The sequence below is a fragment of the Melanostigma gelatinosum genome, assembly GCF_949748355.1.
Source record: "Melanostigma gelatinosum genome assembly, chromosome: 18".
NCBI classification, from domain to species: Eukaryota; Metazoa; Chordata; class Actinopteri; order Perciformes; family Zoarcidae; genus Melanostigma; species Melanostigma gelatinosum.
This window is the reverse complement of record NC_136651.1, coordinates 366,764-385,586: the sequence shown is the minus strand read 5'-3', so window position 1 is coordinate 385,586 and position 18,823 is coordinate 366,764. Positions and strand designations below refer to the sequence as shown.

The 18,823-nt window shown below is 33.5% G+C and overlaps 1 protein-coding gene across 2 annotated transcripts; it reads left to right on the top strand.

Moving 5' to 3' along the window:
- Nucleotides 1-56: 56 nt before the first annotated feature.
- Nucleotides 57-18,686, top strand: abraxas1 (abraxas 1, BRCA1 A complex subunit). Of its 2 annotated transcripts, none has more exons than XM_079289581.1 (9): nucleotides 57-145; nucleotides 1,477-1,567; nucleotides 7,222-7,258; nucleotides 7,376-7,442; nucleotides 11,102-11,298; nucleotides 11,585-11,704; nucleotides 13,812-13,896; nucleotides 17,392-17,503; nucleotides 17,793-18,686. In XM_079289581.1, exons 1-9 carry the CDS (start codon nucleotides 62-64, stop codon nucleotides 18,011-18,013), a joined length of 1,014 nt encoding a protein of 337 aa, XP_079145707.1. In that variant the 5' UTR covers nucleotides 57-61; the 3' UTR covers nucleotides 18,014-18,686. The 2 variants fall into 2 exon arrangements, with proteins under 2 accessions (XP_079145707.1, XP_079145706.1); XM_079289580.1 differs by having other exon boundaries at nucleotides 17,775-18,686.
- The last annotated feature ends 137 nt before the right edge of the window (nucleotides 18,687-18,823 follow it).

Below are 18,823 nucleotides of genomic sequence, written 5' to 3'. Positions count from 1 at the left end.
CGGCTGCGTTGCGCTTCAGTGACGCTCGTGATGTCATCCGACCGCGCCGACATCAACAAGCATGATGGCGGATCCGACCATCCGGGTCTCCGGGATCGTTTTGTCTTCTCTGATGTTCCAGCATGTGAACAGTGACTCAGACGTGGTGAGAAACACCTTCATTACGTTGATTTATTCATTAAGTAGAGGCGTGTCTGTTTACGCGAAGATAAAACTCCCGCCACGATATTTATGCAACTTTTTAAAAAAACAAGCTGAGAGTTAACACTCTCCACACACCAGACTCCGTCAGAAACCTTCACGTTTAAAGTGATACCGATTATGAACAAGGACGCACAACGTGTGAGATGTGATTGAATACATTGTATCAGTCGTTTGGGTCTGCTGGTGAATTCGGCATCATATTTAATCCAACAAGTGTTTCTTAGATGAGTGAAAGATCAACATGGAGAGGTGCTCACTGCTCCCTCCACCGACTGGCTGTTTCTACTGAGATACGTGATGAATGGAGCCTCGTTCATACAGCCACACGCCAAACACCACAACGAACCTTTAAGAAGAAAGAACTCAAGCCAGCAGTTATTAAATATCTTTATCTTATTGTTTTACTCGTTGGACTTTTCATTTAGGCTGCAACTATTGATCGACCTCATTGTTGATCGACCTCGTTATTGATCAACGTGATTATTGATCGACCTCGTTATTGATCGATGTCATTATTGATCAACCTCATTATTGATCAACCTAATTATTGATCGACCTCGTTATTGATCGACCTCGTTATTGATCGACCTCGTTATTGATCAACGTCATTATTGATCAACCTTATTATTGATCGACCTCGTTATTGATCAACGTCATTATTGATCGACCTGATTATTGATCGACCTGATTATTGATCGACCTGATTATTGATCGACCTGGTTATTGATCGACCTGGTTATTGATCGACCTGGTTATTGATCGACCTGGTTATTGATCGACCTGGTGATTGATCGACCTGGTGATTGATCGACCTCGTCATTGATCGACCTGCTGATCATTTAGTGTGTGAAACGTAAACAATGTCACAAGAGCTGAAGCTGATTTTATGTTTTATTGAACCAAAAGTCCAAAATATTCACTTTTCAATGAGAAGAATCAGAGGATATTTGGCTTGTTTCACTATTTGTGTTTGAAGATGAAACAATGAATGTCTAAATAGACTAAAATCATTTTCTGTTGAACAATCAGCTACTTGTTTTATATTTATGCATTTTTACCTCATTGTTTTATTTTAAATACCAATTATTTGTGTTTTTACTCCTGTTTTATTTCTTCTATTTTATTTTAATATTTTATGTACAGCACATTTAATTTATTTTTTCAGGGCCACACAGGTTAATAAATAATGATTTATGAAACAGTAACAACCGTCCAGAGAACATTAATTTATCTGATATTAATAATTCTGTTTGATTTGTGTCGTCTCTTCAGGAAGGTTTGATCCTCGGAGAAAGTAAGTTTGAGGAGCAGATCACCATCAGTGACTCTCAGGCTGATAACATCACCATCGAGGAAATCTACAGTGAGTGAAGACATTTATTGTTATATTATTATATATATATATATTAAATATACAGTGAGTGAAGACATTTATTGTTATATTATTATATATATATTAAATATACAGTGAGTGAAGACATTTATTGTTATATTATTATATATATATATATATATATTAAATCTACAGTGAGTGAAGACATTTATTGTTATATTATATATATATATATATATATTAAATATACAGTGAGTGAAGGCATTTACTGTTATATTATTATATATATATATATATATTAAATATACAGTGAGTGAAGACATTTATTGTTATATTATTATATATATATATTAAATATACAGTGAGTGAAGACATTTACTGTTATATTATTATATATATATTAAATATACAGTGAGTGAAGACATTTACTGTTATATTATTATATATATATTAAATATACAGTGAGTGAAGACATTTATTGTTATATTATTATATATATATCAAATATACAGTGAGTGAAGACATTTATTGTTATATTATATATATATATATTAAATATACAGTGAGTGAAGACATTTACTGTTATATTATTATATATATTAAATATACAGTGAGTGAAGACATTTATTGTTATATTATATATATATATTAAATATACAGTGAGTGAAGACATTTATTGTTATATTATTATATATATATATATATTAAATATACAGTGAGTGAAGACATTTACTGTTATATTATTATATATATTAAATATACAGTGAGTGAAGACATTTATTGTTATATTATTATATATATATATATATTAAATATACAGTGAGTGAAGACATTTACTGTTATATTATTATATATATTAAATATACAGTGAGTGAAGACATTTACTGTTATATTATTATATATATATTAAATATACAGTGAGTGAAGACATTTATTGTTATATTATTATATATATTAAATATACAGTGAGTGAAGACATTTACTGTTATATTATTACATATATATATTAAATATACAGTGAGTGAAGACATTTACTGTTATATTATTATATATATATATTAAATATACAGTGAGTGAAGACATTTACTGTTATATTATTATATGTATTAAATATACAGTGAGTGAAGACATTTATTGTTATATTATTATATATATTAAATATACAGTGAGTGAAGACATTTATTGTTATATTATTATATATATTAAATATACAGTGAGTGAAGATATTTATTGTTATATTATTATATGTATTAAATATACAGTGAGTGAAGACATTTACTGTTATATTATTATATATATTAAATATACAGTGAGTGAAGACATTTACTGTTATATTATTATATATATTAAATATACAGTGAGTGAAGACATTTACTGTTATATTATTATATATATATCAAATATACAGTGAGTGAAGATATTTATTGTTATATTATTATATATATTAAATATACAGTGAGTGAAGACATTTACTGTTATATTATTATATATATTAAATATACAGTGAGTGAAGACATTTATTGTTATATTATTATATATATATATTAAATATACAGTGAGTGAAGACATTTATTGTTATATTATTATATATATTAAATATACAGTGAGGGAAGACATTTATTGTTATATTATATATATATATATATATATATATATTAAATATACAGTGAGTGAAGACATTTACTGTTATATTATTATATATATATATTAAATATACAGTGAGTGAAGACATTTATTGTTATATTATTATATATATTAAATATACAGTGAGTGAAGACATTTACTGTTATATTATTATATATATTAAATATACAGTGAGTGAAGACATTTATTGTTATATTATATATATATATATATATATTAAATATACAGTGAGTGAAGACATTTACTGTTATATTATTATATATATATTAAATATACAGTGAGTGAAGACATTTACTGTTATATTATTATATATATATTAAATATACAGTGAGTGAAGACATTTACTGTTATATTATTACATATATATATTAAATATACAGTGAGTGAAGACATTTACTGTTATATTATTATATATATTAAATATACAGTGAGTGAAGACATTTATTGTTATATTATTATATATATTAAATATACAGTGAGTGAAGACATTTACTGTTATATTATATATATATATTAAATATACAGTGAGTGAAGACATTTACTGTTATATTATTATATATATTAAATATACAGTGAGTGAAGACATTTACTGTTATATTATTATATGTATTAAATATACAGTGAGTGAAGACATTTATTGTTATATTATTATATATATATCAAATATACAGTGAGTGAAGATATTTATTGTTATATTATTATATATATTAAATATACAGTGAGTGAAGACATTTACTGTTATATTATTATATATATTAAATATACAGTGAGTGAAGACATTTATTGTTATATTATTATATATATATATATTAAATATACAGTGAGTGAAGATATTTATTGTTGTATTATTATATATATATATTAAATATACAGTGAGTGAAGACATTTACTGTTATATTATTATATATATATTAAATATACAGTGAGTGAAGACATTTACTGTTATATTATTATATATATATTAAATATACAGTGAGTGAAGACATTTACTGTTATATTATTATATATATTAAATATACAGTGAGTGAAGACATTTACTGTTATATTATTATATATATTAAATATACAGTGAGTGAAGACATTTACTGTTATATTATTATATATATTAAATATACAGTGAGTGAAGACATTTACTGTTATATTATTATATATATTAAATATACAGTGAGTGAAGACATTTATTGTTATATTATTATATATATATATTAAATATACAGTGAGTGAAGACATTTATTGTTATATTATTATATATATTAAATATACAGTGAGGGAAGACATTTATTGTTATATTATATATATATATATATATATATATATTAAATATACAGTGAGTGAAGACATTTACTGTTATATTATTATATATATATATTAAATATACAGTGAGTGAAGACATTTATTGTTATATTATTATATATATTAAATATACAGTGAGTGAAGACATTTACTGTTATATTATTATATATATTAAATATACAGTGAGTGAAGACATTTATTGTTATATTATATATATATATATATATATATTAAATATACAGTGAGTGAAGACATTTACTGTTATATTATTATATATATATTAAATATACAGTGAGTGAAGACATTTACTGTTATATTATTATATATATATTAAATATACAGTGAGTGAAGACATTTACTGTTATATTATTACATATATATATTAAATATACAGTGAGTGAAGACATTTACTGTTATATTATTATATATATTAAATATACAGTGAGTGAAGACATTTATTGTTATATTATTATATATATTAAATATACAGTGAGTGAAGACATTTACTGTTATATTATATATATATATTAAATATACAGTGAGTGAAGACATTTACTGTTATATTATTATATATATTAAATATACAGTGAGTGAAGACATTTACTGTTATATTATTATATGTATTAAATATACAGTGAGTGAAGACATTTATTGTTATATTATTATATATATATCAAATATACAGTGAGTGAAGATATTTATTGTTATATTATTATATATATTAAATATACAGTGAGTGAAGACATTTACTGTTATATTATTATATATATTAAATATACAGTGAGTGAAGACATTTATTGTTATATTATTATATATATATATATTAAATATACAGTGAGTGAAGATATTTATTGTTGTATTATTATATATATATATTAAATATACAGTGAGTGAAGACATTTACTGTTATATTATTATATATATATTAAATATACAGTGAGTGAAGACATTTACTGTTATATTATTATATATATATTAAATATACAGTGAGTGAAGACATTTACTGTTATATTATTATATATATTAAATATACAGTGAGTGAAGACATTTACTGTTATATTATTATATATATTAAATATACAGTGAGTGAAGACATTTACTGTTATATTATTACATATATATATTAAATATACAGTGAGTGAAGACATTTACTGTTATATTATTATATATATATTAAATATACAGTGAGTGAAGACATTTACTGTTATATTATTATATATATATTAAATATACAGTGAGTGAAGACATTTACTGTTATATTATTACATATATATTAAATATACAGTGAGTGAAGACATTTACTGTTATATTATTATATATATATTAAATATACAGTGAGTGAAGACATTTACTGTTATATTATTATATATATATTAAATATACAGTGAGTGAAGAGATTTACTGTTATATTATTATATATATATTAAATATACAGTGAGTGAAGACATTTACTGTTATATTATTATATATATTAAATATACAGTGAGTGAAGACATTTACTGTTATATTATTACATATATATTAAATATACAGTGAGTGAAGACATTTACTGTTATATTATTATATATATATGAAATATACAGTGAGTGAAGACATTTACTGTTATATTATTATATATATATTAAATATACAGTGAGTGAAGACATTTACTGTTATATTATTATATATATATGAAATATACAGTGAGTGAAGACATTTACTGTTATATTATTACATATATATATTAAATATACAGTGAGTGAAGACATTTACTGTTATAATATTATATATATATTAAATATACAGTGAGTGAAGACATTTACTGTTATATTATTATATATATTAAATATACAGTGAGTGAAGACATTTATTGTTATATTATTATATATATTAAATATACAGTGAGTGAAGACATTTACTGTTATATTATTATATATATATTAAATATACAGTGAGTGAAGACATTTACTGTTATATTATTATATATATTAAATATACAGTGAGTGAAGACATTTATTGTTATATTATTATATATATTAAATATACAGTGAGTGAAGACATTTACTGTTATATTATTATATATATATTAAATATACAGTGAGTGAAGACATTTACTGTTATATTATTATATATATATTAAATATACAGTGAGTGAAGACATTTATTGTTATATTATTATATATATTAAATATACAGTGAGTGAAGACATTTACTGTTATATTATTACATATATATATTAAATATACAGTGAGTGAAGACATTTACTGTTATATTATTATATATATATGAAATATACAGTGAGTGAAGACATTTACTTTAAAACAACGGCATTTTATACTTTTGTCTTCAAGAAAACAGCGAAAAGTGAGACGCGTTTGTGATAATAATCGATAAAGCGGTTTGTGTTTGTTGGCTCATATCTTGGTAATGGTTTGACGGAGAGAAATATTGAAGATATCTCCGGAATCTGTGTAGAATTGGCTCGCTTTCTGAGATCTCGGCGTTCTTTGTTAGCATGCCGCTTTCTCTCGGCTCACTCATGGCGAAATATGATATTTTGGTCATTTTATAGTTTGTTATTTGAATTGTTTGAGTTGTGTATGGAGCATGTAAAAACGGCTCCCATGATCTTGTAGCCCAGGCGTTGCTGTTTAATAAGGTGTATGGTACGCGTAGGACACGCTGTATGCTGAGCTTTCTCCGTGAAGGGGCTCTCCACTTCAAGGGTCGTCACTGTGACATATTAAACATCTTCATTTCTTTAACAGATGTCCAGAAGCACATCAGCTGCCTCAAGCTCAACGAGTGAGAACTGGAGATTTAAACCACATTTAATATATATAATAATACACACGCACGCACGCGCACACACACACACACACACGCACGCACGTAATGATATCCTGACGTGTGTGACTGCAGCTTCTACAACAGTGTTGGAGATGTGAACGTTGACGCTGTGAAGAAGATCCTGGCCGACAGTAAGAAGGTAAAACACACTTTAATGTATCGTTTATTAATCACCATGACAATGTCAGCAATGTTTAAAAAGAGTTTCAGTCGAAAACTGAACGTTAAATACAACCAGAAAATGCATTTCCTGCTGAAAATGCGTTGGAATGCTGAAAGCTGAAATGAATCTCAAAAACATTGCTGAAAATAGATATCCAATTTAAAAGAAATTGCAAAAAGCTGAATAATTCAAAAAGTTGAAAGATTACAAATATGAAGTTATGTCACCCCTCTCCTGAAAGAGCTGAACATTTGATATTCGAACGGTTTCTGTAGCTTAAAAGAATTCCAGCAGTAGTGATATTTGTTGTATTAGTAGTAGAAGTATTATTCGCAATATAAGTATGAGTAGCATTTGAATAAGTACTAGTTGTAGCAGTAGTGATATTTGTAGTAGCAGTAGTAGTATCTATTTTCTATTTTCTATTCTATTTCTATTTTCTATTTCTAAATCTATTTTCAGCAATGTTTTTGAGATTCATTTCAGCTTTCAGCATTCCAACGCATTTTCAGCAGGAAATGCATTTTCTAGTTCCTTTTGTGTTCAGCTCAATGTTCAGTTTGTTCATTTATATCTATTATTATCTATCTATCTATTATTTAGTATAATGTGATTCTATTGATCACCTTTAGTAGAATGTGATTATATTGATCACCTTTAGTATAATGTGATTCTATTGATCACCTTTAGTAGAATGTGATTCTATTGATCACCTTTAGTAGAATGTGATTCTATTGATCACCTTTAGTAGAATGTGTTTCTATTGATCACCTTTAGTAGAATGTGATTCTATTGATCACCTTTAGTAGAATGTGATTCTATTGATCACCTTTAGTAGAATGTGTTCTATTGATCACCTTTAGTAGAATGTGTTCTATTAATCACCTTTAGTAGAATGTGATTCTATTGATCACCTTTAGTAGAATGTGATTCTATTGATCACCTTTAGTAGAATGTGTTCTATTGATCACCTTTAGTAGAATGTGTTCTATTGATCACCTTTAGTAGAATGTGTTCTATTAATCACCTTTAGTAGAATGTGATTCTATTGATCACCTTTAGTAGAATGTGATTCTATTGATCACCTTTAGTAGAATGTGATTCTATTGATCACCTTTAGTAGAATGTGTTTCTATTGATCACCTTTAGTAGAATGTGTTTCTATTGATCACCTTTAGTAGAATGTGTTTCTATTGATCACCTTTAGTAGAATGTGTTTCTATTGATCACCTTTAGTAGAATGTGTTCTATTGATCACCTTTAGTAGAATGTGATTCTATTGATCACCTTTAGTAGAATGTGATTCTATTGATCACCTTTAGTAGAATGTGATTCTATTGATCACCTTTAGTAGAATGTGTTTCTATTGATCACCTTTAGTAGAATGTGTTTCTATTGATCACCTTTAGTAGAATGTGATTCTATTGATCACCTTTAGTAGAATGTGATTCTATTGATCACCTTTAGTAGAATGTGATTCTATTGATCACCTTTAGTAGAATGTGATTCTATTGATCACCTTTAGTAGAATGTGATTCTATTGATCACCTTTAGTAGAATGTGATTCTATTGATCACCTTTAGTAGAATGTGTTTCTATTGATCACCTTTAGTAGAATGTGTTTCTATTGATCACCTTTAGTAGAATGTGATTCTATTGATCACCTTTAGTAGAATGTGATTCTATTGATCACCTTTAGTAGAATGTGATTCTATTGATCACCTTTAGTAGAATGTGATTCTATTGATCACCTTTAGTAGAATGTGATTCTATTGATCACCTTTAGTAGAATGTGATTCTATTGATCACCTTTAGTAGAATGTGATTATATTGATCACCTTTAGTAGAATGTGATTCTATTGATCACCTTTAGTAGAATGTGATTCTATTGATCACCTTTAGTAGAATGTGATTCTATTGATCACCTTCAGTAGAATGTGATTCTATTGATCACCTTTAGTAGAATGTGATTCTATTGATCACCTTTAGTAGACTGTGATTCTATTGATCACCTTTAGTAGAATGTGATTCTATTGATCACCTTTCACAGAATGTGATTCTATTGATCACCTTTAGTAGAATGTGATTCTATTGATCACCTTTAGTAGAATGTGATTCTATTGATCACCTTTAGTAGAATGTGATTCTATTGATCACCTTTAGTAGACTGTGATTCTATTGATCACCTTTAGTAGAATGTGATTCTATTGATCACCTTTAGTAGAATGTGATTCTATTGATCACCTTTCACAGGATGTGATTCTATCGATCGCCTTTAGTTGGATGTGATTCTATCGATCGCCTTTAGTAGGATGTGTTTCTATCGATCGCCTTTAGTAGAATGTGATTCTATTGACCGCCTTTAGTAGAATGTGTTTCTATTGACCGCCTTTCGTAGAATGTGTTTCTATTGACCGCCTTTCGTAGAATGTGTTTCTATTGACCGCCTTTCGTAGAATGTGTTTCTATTGACCGCCTTTCGTAGAATGTGTTTCTATTGACCGCCTTTCGTAGAATGTGTTTCTATTGATCGCCTTTAGTAGAATGTGTTTCTATTGATCGCCTTTAGTAGACTGTGATTCTATTGATCACCTTTAGTAGAATGTGATTCTATTGATCACCTTTCACAGAATGTGATTCTATTGATCACCTTTAGTAGGATGTGATTCTATTGATCATCTTTAGTAGGATGTGTTTCTATTGATCGCCTTTAGTAGAATGTGATTCTATTGACCGCCTTTAGTAGAATGTGTTTCTATTGACCGCCTTTCGTAGAATGTGTTTCTATTGACCGCCTTTCGTAGAATGTGTTTCTATTGACCGCCTTTCGTAGAATGTGTTTCTATTGACCGCCTTTCGTAGACTGTGATTCTATTGATCGCCTTTAGTAGAATGTGATTCTATTGATCACCTTTCACAGAATGTGTTTCTATTGATCACCTTTAGTAGACTGTGATTCTATTGATCACCTTTAGTAGAATGTGATTCTATTGATCACCTTTCACAGAATGTGATTCTATTGATCACCTTTAGTAGGATGTGATTCTATTGATCACCTTTAGTAGGATGTGTTTCTATTGATCGCCTTTAGTAGAATGTGATTCTATTGACCGCCTTTAGTAGAATGTGTTTCTATTGACCGCCTTTAGTAGAATGTGTTTCTATTGACCGCCTTTCGTAGAATGTGTTTCTATTGACCGCCTTTCGTAGAATGTGTTTCTATTGACCGCCTTTCGTAGACTGTTTCTATTGACCGCCTTTCATAGAATGTGTTTCTATTGATCGCCTTTAGTAGAATGTGTTTATATTGATCGCCTTTAGCAGAATGTGTTTCTATTGATCGCCTTTAGCAGAATGTGTTTCTATTGATCACCTTTAGTAGAATGTGTTCTATTGATCACCTTTAGCAGAATGTGTTTCTATTGATCACCTTTAGTAGAATGTGTTCTATTGATCACCTTTAGCAGAATGTGTTTCTATTGATCACCTTTAGTAGAATGTGTTCTATTGATCACCTTTAGCAGAATGTGTTTCTATTGATCACCTTTAGTAGAATGTGTTCTATTGATCACCTTTAGCAGAATGTGTTTCTATTGATCACCTTTAGTAGAATGTGTTATATTGATCACCTTTAGGAGGATGTGATTGGCTGGTACAGACAGCGGAGGAACTCGGACCAACAGATGACTTTCAGAGAGAAGATCGTCCACGAGAAGCTGAAGACGTGTCTGTCCAACCCTCATGTGATCTTTGTGCTGCTGACCCCTAGCAGGTCGACTCCGACAGGCTCCACCCACAAGATGGAGTACGCCGCCTTCATCTCACGCAGCAGGTAAAAAAAACATTTTAAACAGAATAACTTTAGTTTTAGTCTGAAGACGTCACTTAAGGAGGCATTCTCCACAATTTTATAGACAAAATAGTTCATCAAGAAACATAAAATAAAAAGAAACATGAATCATGAGGATCCTGTTTCCTTTATTTAAAGGTTTAATACGTCGCTATTCCTTATTAAGATGTCTAAAAAGACTACACCTATGATATATTTGATAGTATGACAACGATGTTCAAACATGATGTTTGTGATGTTGATAGATTTATTTATATATTTCTTGAAGGCAGTTTGTGAACGTTCCCGTGCTGGTCAACAACCTGGGTCTACTGGAGCAGCTGGCGTACTGGAAGGAGTCGACGCCGTGCTCCGCGGCCGGTTACAACCTTACCATGAACACACACAGGTACCATCACCATCAACACACACAGGTACCATCACCATCAACACACACAGGTACCATCACCATCAACACACACGGGTACCATCACCATCAACACACACAGGTACCATCACCATCAACACACACGGGTACCATCACCATCAACACACACAGGTACCATCACCATCAACACACACAGGTACCATCACCATCAACACACACAGGTACCATCACCATCAACACACACAGGTACCATCACCATCAACACACACAGGTACCATCACCATCAACACACACAGGTACCATCACCATCAACACACACAGGTACCATCACCATCAACACACACGGGTACCATCACCATCAACACACACGGGTACCATCACCATCAACACACACGGGTACCATCACCATCAACACACACAGGTACCATCACCATCAACACACACAGGTACCATCACCATCAACACACACGGGTACCATCACCATCAACACACACGGGTACCATCACCATCAACACACACGGGTACCATCACCATCAACACACACGGGTACCATCACCATCAACACACACGGGTACCATCACCATCAACACACACGGGTACCATCACCATCAACACACACGGGTACCATCACCATCAACACACACGGGTACCATCACCATCAACACACACGGGTACCATCACCATCAACACACACGGGTACCATCACCATCAACACACACGGGTACCATCACCATCAACACACACGGGTACCATCACCATCAACACACACGGGTACCATCACCATCAACACACACGGGTACCATCACCATCAACACACACGGGTACCATCACCATCAACACACACGGGTACCATCACCATCAACACACACAGGTACCATCACCATCAACACACAGGTACCATCACCATACACAGGTACCATCACCATCAACACACACGGGTACCATCACCATCAACACACACGGGTACCATCACCATCAACACACACGGGTACCATCACCATCAACACACACGGGTACCACCACCATCAACACACACGGGTACCATCACCATCAACACACACGGGTACCATCACCATCAACACACACGGGTACCACCACCATCAACACACACGGGTACCATCACCATCAACACACACGGGTACCACCACCATCAACACACACGGGTACCATCACCATCAACACACACGGGTACCACCACCATCAACACACACGGGTACCACCACCATCAACACACACGGGTACCACCACCATCAACACACACGGGTACCACCACCATCAACACACACGGGTACCACCACCATCAACACACACGGGTACCACCACCATCAACACACACGGGTACCATCACCATCAACACACACGGGTACCATCACCATCAACACACACGGGTACCATCAACACACACGGGTACCACCACCATCACCACACACGGGTACCACCACCATCAACACACACGGGTACCACCACCATCAACACACACGGGTACCACCACCATCAACACACACGGGTACCATCACCATCAACACACACGGGTACCACCACCATCAACACACACGGGTACCACCACCATCAACACACACGGGTACCATCACCATCAACACACACGGGTACCATCACCATCAACACACACGGGTACCATCAACACACACGGGTACCACCACCATCACCACACACGGGTACCACCACCATCAACACACACGGGTACCACCACCATCAACACACACGGGTACCACCACCATCAACACACACGGGTACCACCACCATCAACACACACGGGTACCATCACCATCAACACACACGGGTACCATCACCATCAACACACACGGGTACCATCAACACACACGGGTACCACCACCATCACCACACACGGGTACCACCACCATCAACACACACGGGTACCACCACCACAGTCTGATAGAAACAACGTCGACAAAGAACAAGTACTTTATTGCACAGAGCGTTAAAGCAACACGTTGTTGTTTTTTCTCTTTATATTGCAAAGAAAGACCGGTTTGATATTCAGCCAAACGTCAGACTGCAGTTCTGAACGTCACCACTAGATGACTCACTGGACTCAGCAACAGAGTATCCTGTAACTTCAGATGTTTTTCTTCTTCTGTTGCTGCAGCTCTAAGTTCTTCTCCTCCAACGGGCTGCTGAGGGAAGTGAACGACGTGAACTCCATGAACGACTCTCTGCAGACGGAGCTGCAGGTGTGTCTCACTCTCATCTTCTGTGTTTTAACGTCTCACTCTCATCTTCTGTGTTTTAACGTCTCACTCTCATCGTCTGTGTTTTAACATCTCACTCATCTTCTGTGTTTTAACATCTCACTCATCTTCTGTGTTTTAACATCTCACTCTCATCTTCTGTGTTTTAACATCTCACTCTCATCGTCTGTGTTTTAACATCTCACTCATCTTCTGTGTTTTAACATCTCACTCATCTTCTGTGTTTTAACATCTCACTCTCATCTTCTGTGTTTTAACATCTCACTCATCTTCTGTGTTTTAACGTCTCACTCTCATCTTCTGTGTTTTAACATCTCACTCATCTTCTGTGTTTTAACATCTCACTCTCATCTTCTGTGTTTTAACATCTCACTCTCATCTTCTGTGTTTTAACGTCTCACTCTCATCTTCTGTGTTTTAACATCTCACTCTCATCTTCTGTGTTTTAACATCTCACTCTCATCGTCTGTGTTTTAACATCTCACTCATCTTCTGTGTTTTAACATCTCACTCATCTTCTGTGTTTTAACATCTCACTCTCATCTTCTGTGTTTTAACATCTCACTCTCATCTTCTGTGTTTTAACGTCTCACTCTCATCTTCTGTGTTTTAACATCTCACTCTCATCGGCTGTGTTTTAACATCTCACTCTCATCGTCTGTGTTTTAACATCTCACTCATCTTCTGTGTTTTAACATCTCACTCTCATCTTCTGTGTTTTAACATCTCACTCATCTTCTGTGTTTTAACATCTCACTCTCATCTTCTGTGTTTTAACATCTCACTCATCTTCTGTGTTTTAACATCTCACTCTCATCTTCTGTGTTTTAACATCTCACTCATCTTCTGTGTTTTAACATGTCACTCTCATCTTCTGTGTTTTAACATCTCACTCATCTTCTGTGTTTTAACATCTCACTCTCATCTTCTGTGTTTTAACATCTCACTCATCTTCTGTGTTTTAACATCTCACTCTCATCTTCTGTGTTTTAACATCTCACTCATCTTCTGTGTTTTAACATCTCACTCTCATCGTCTGTGTTTTAACATCTCACTCATCTTCTGTGTTTTAACATCTCACTCTCATCTTCTGTGTTTTAACATCTCACTCATCTTCTGTGTTTTAACATCTCACTCTCATCTTCTGTGTTTTAACGTCTCACTCTCATCGTCTGTGTTTTAACATCTCACTCATCTTCTGTGTTTTAACATCTCACTCTCATTGTCTGTGTTTTAACATCTCACTCATCTTCTGTGTTTTAACATCTCACTCTCATTGTCTGTGTTTTAACATCTCACTCATCTTCTGTGTTTTAACATCTCACTCATCTTCTGTGTTTTAACATCTCACTCTCATCTTCTGTGTTTTAACATCTCACTCATCTTCTGTGTTTTAACATCTCACTCTCATCTTCTGTGTTTTAACATCTCACTCATCTTCTGTGTTTTAACATCTCACTCTCATCTTCTGTGTTTTAACATCTCACTCTCATCTTCTGTGTTTTAACATCTCACTCTCATCTTCTGTGTTTTAACATCTCACTCTCATCGTCTGTGTTTTAACATCTCACTCTCATCTTCTGTGTTTTAACATCTCACTCTCATCTTCTGTGTTTTAACGTCTCACTCTCATCGTCTGTGTTTTAACATCTCACTCTCATCTTCTGTGTTTTAACATCTCACTCATCTTCTGTGTTTTAACATCTCACTCTCATCTTCTGTGTTTTAACATCTCACTCATCTTCTGTGTTTTAACATCTCACTCTCATCTTCTGTGTTTTAACATCTCACTCTCATCTTCTGTGTTTTAACATCTCACTCTCATCTTCTGTGTTTTAACATCTCACTCATCTTCTGTGTTTTAACGTCTCACTCTCATCTTCTGTGTTTTAACGTCTCACTCTCATCGTCTGTGTTTTAACATCTCACTCTCATCTTCTGTGTTTTAACATCTCACTCTCATCGTCTGTGTTTTAACATCTCACTCTCATCTTCTGTGTTTTAACATCTCACTCTCATCTTCTGTGTTTTAACGTCTCACTCTCATCGTCTGTGTTTTAACATCTCACTCTCATCTTCTGTGTTTTAAAATCTCACTCTCATCTTCTGTGTTTTAACGTCTCACTCTCATCGTCTGTGTTTTAACGTCTCACTCTCATCGTCTGTGTTTTAACATCTCACTCTCATCTTCTGTGTTTTAACATCTCACTCATCTTCTGTGTTTTAACATCTCACTCTCATCTTCTGTGTTTTAACATCTCACTCATCTTCTGTGTTTTAACATCTCACTCATCTTCTGTGTTTTAACGTCTCACTCTCATCTTCTGTGTTTTAACGTCTCACTCTCATCGTCTGTGTTTTAACATCTCACTCTCATCTTCTGTGTTTTAACGTCTCACTCTCATCTTCTGTGTTTTAACGTCTCACTCTCGTCTGTGTTTTAACGTCTCACTCTCATCTTCTGTGTTTTAACGTCTCACTCTCATCGTCTGTGTTTTAACATCTCACTCTCATCGTCTGTGTTTTAACATCTCACTCATCTTCTGTGTTTTAACATCTCACTCTCATCTTCTGTGTTTTAACGTCTCACTCATCTTCTGTGTTTTAACGTCTCACTCTCATCTTCTGTGTTTTAACATCTCACTCTCATCTTCTGTGTTTTAACATCTCACTCTCATCGTCTGTGTTTTAACATCTCACTCTCATCTTCTGTGTTTTAACGTCTCACTCTCATCTTCTGTGTTTTAACGTCTCACTCTCATCTTCTGTGTTTTAACGTCTCACTCTCATCTTCTGTGTTTTAACGTCTCACTCTCATCTTCTGTGTTTTAACATCTCACTCTCATCGTCTGTGTTTTAACATCTCACTCTCATCTTCTGTGTTTTAACGTCTCACTCTCATCTTCTGTGTTTTAACGTCTCACTCTCATCTTCTGTGTTTTAACGTCTCACTCTCATCGTCTGTGTTTTAACGTCTCACTCTCATCTTCTGTGTTTTAACGTCTCACTCTCATCGTCTGTGTTTTAACGTCTCACTCTCATCGTCTGTGTTTTAACATCTCACTCTCATCTTCTGTGTTTTAACGTCTCACTCTCGTCTTCTGTGTTTTAACGTCTCACTCTCGTCGTCTGTGTTTTAACGTCTCACTCTCGTCTTCTGTGTTTTAACGTCTCACTCTCGTCTTCTGTGTTTTAACGTCTCACTCTCGTCTTCTGTGTTTTAACGTCTCACTCTCGTCTTCTGTGTTTTAACGTCTCACTCTCATCTTCTGTGTTTTAACGTCTCACTCTCATCTTCTGTGTTTTAACGTCTCACTCTCATCTTCTGTGTTTTAACGTCTCACGCTCATCGTCTGTGTTTTAACGTCTCACTCTCGTCTTCTGTGTTTTAACGTCTCACTCTCATCGGCTGGTGTGTTTTAACGTCTCACTCTCATCGGCTGGTGTATTTTAACGTCTCACTCTCCTCATTGACAGAAAGCTTGCAGGACGTTGGAGGAGAGTGAACGTCTCGTAGAAACACTCCAGAGTGACGTTTCGACTCTCAGGAGGAAACTTGTTGAGAAGAAGAAAAGTTCAGCAGAAAAAGGTTTGATCTTTACTAATTATTATTCAGACAATTAAATTTACAAATAATAAACAAATTTATAGTATATCATTTTAACATATTTTACTATTACTACACAATTAAATGATGATTAATATGTATTGTTTGTTCATTTTTACCAAATGATTTCTAAAACATTTAAATATCATCGAGCAGATATTTTTATTACTGTGTTCATCGTTAATAAATAAAGGTCTCTGTCTTGGTTCAGGTTCAGGTCTCTGTCTTGGCTCAGGTTTCTGACTTGGTTCAGGTCTGTCTCTGTCTCTAGGTGGTCCCGTGGATCAGAGGGACCAGGTCCTCCAGCAGGTCTTCAGGTCCCTGTTGTGCTCTCCTCTGTTTCACTCTCACACTCTGACTCTGGACTCACTTCCTGTTCCTGACGCCGTCTCCATGACGCCGTCTCCTGAAACGAGGTCCGGCAGGAAGAGACCGAAGGAGACGCCGGGGGGGCGGGACAGGAAACGCAGGAAGAGCCAGCCTTCAGAATAAAACGACGGAACTCAAACGGGGATTCAATCCTTGTTCACTTGTTTCTCTTCAATGTTTAAAAATGATAAAGATGATTTTTGTTAACTGTTTCAGTCGTTAATTTAATGAATAGAAACTAGTTTTATTGTGAGTCTGCTATTGCTATGTTAGCATGCTAACATGCTAATGTTCAGCTGGTGTCATGTCCACTATCTTAAGGTGTGCTGACACCAAACGTGAAAACGTAGGCGGAAAAATGGCGTGACGCTGCGGCGCGATAGCCTATCAGCGTTGAGTTCCTCCCCCTGTCATCACTGACTTCCTGCAGCCGTCTGTTCACCAGAGCTCTACGATACCTCATATCAGAGACCGGACCAAACTATGTGCACATGTTTGTGTGTAAACCAGACAGTACAAACAATGAATAGACGCTGCCGTATTTACGTCTATGTGACGTTATGGTGAGTGTTGATGGAGCTGCTACAATGTTAGCTTAGCATAGCACCGATCGGTCCAGACTCCGTTGAGAAAACAAGTATTTTTGAAGGTATTTTCTTGTCTTGCGGAGAGAACTAACCAAACATGAACACAAGCAGTCCCCGGTGAGACCGGCATTATGTTAGCCTGCTATGCTAATATAAGCTAACTACTGATGAATGTATCGAACACTTTAACATGTTGATCAAATAAAAAATGTTCAATAAACAAACATTTGATGGTTTCATCTTCTCAAATGTTTTCTTATATTTCAGCGAGTTGAATGTTTTTGCTCTTTTCAGATGTTTAATACAAAATATGAAAGAACGATTGACTGATTACAAAATAATGACC

Bases quoted from the DNA above. Each gene is read 5' to 3' on its own strand.
- abraxas1 (XM_079289580.1), top strand. From the start codon at position 62: ATGATGGCGGATCCGACCATCCGGGTCTCCGGGATCGTTTTGTCTTCT. The intron at 7,259-7,375 runs GTGAGAACTGGA...GTGTGACTGCAG, and splicing joins AGCTGCCTCAAGCTCAACGA to CTTCTACAACAGTGTTGGAG. The intron at 13,897-17,391 runs GTGTGTCTCACT...CCTCATTGACAG, and splicing joins CTCTGCAGACGGAGCTGCAG to AAAGCTTGCAGGACGTTGGA.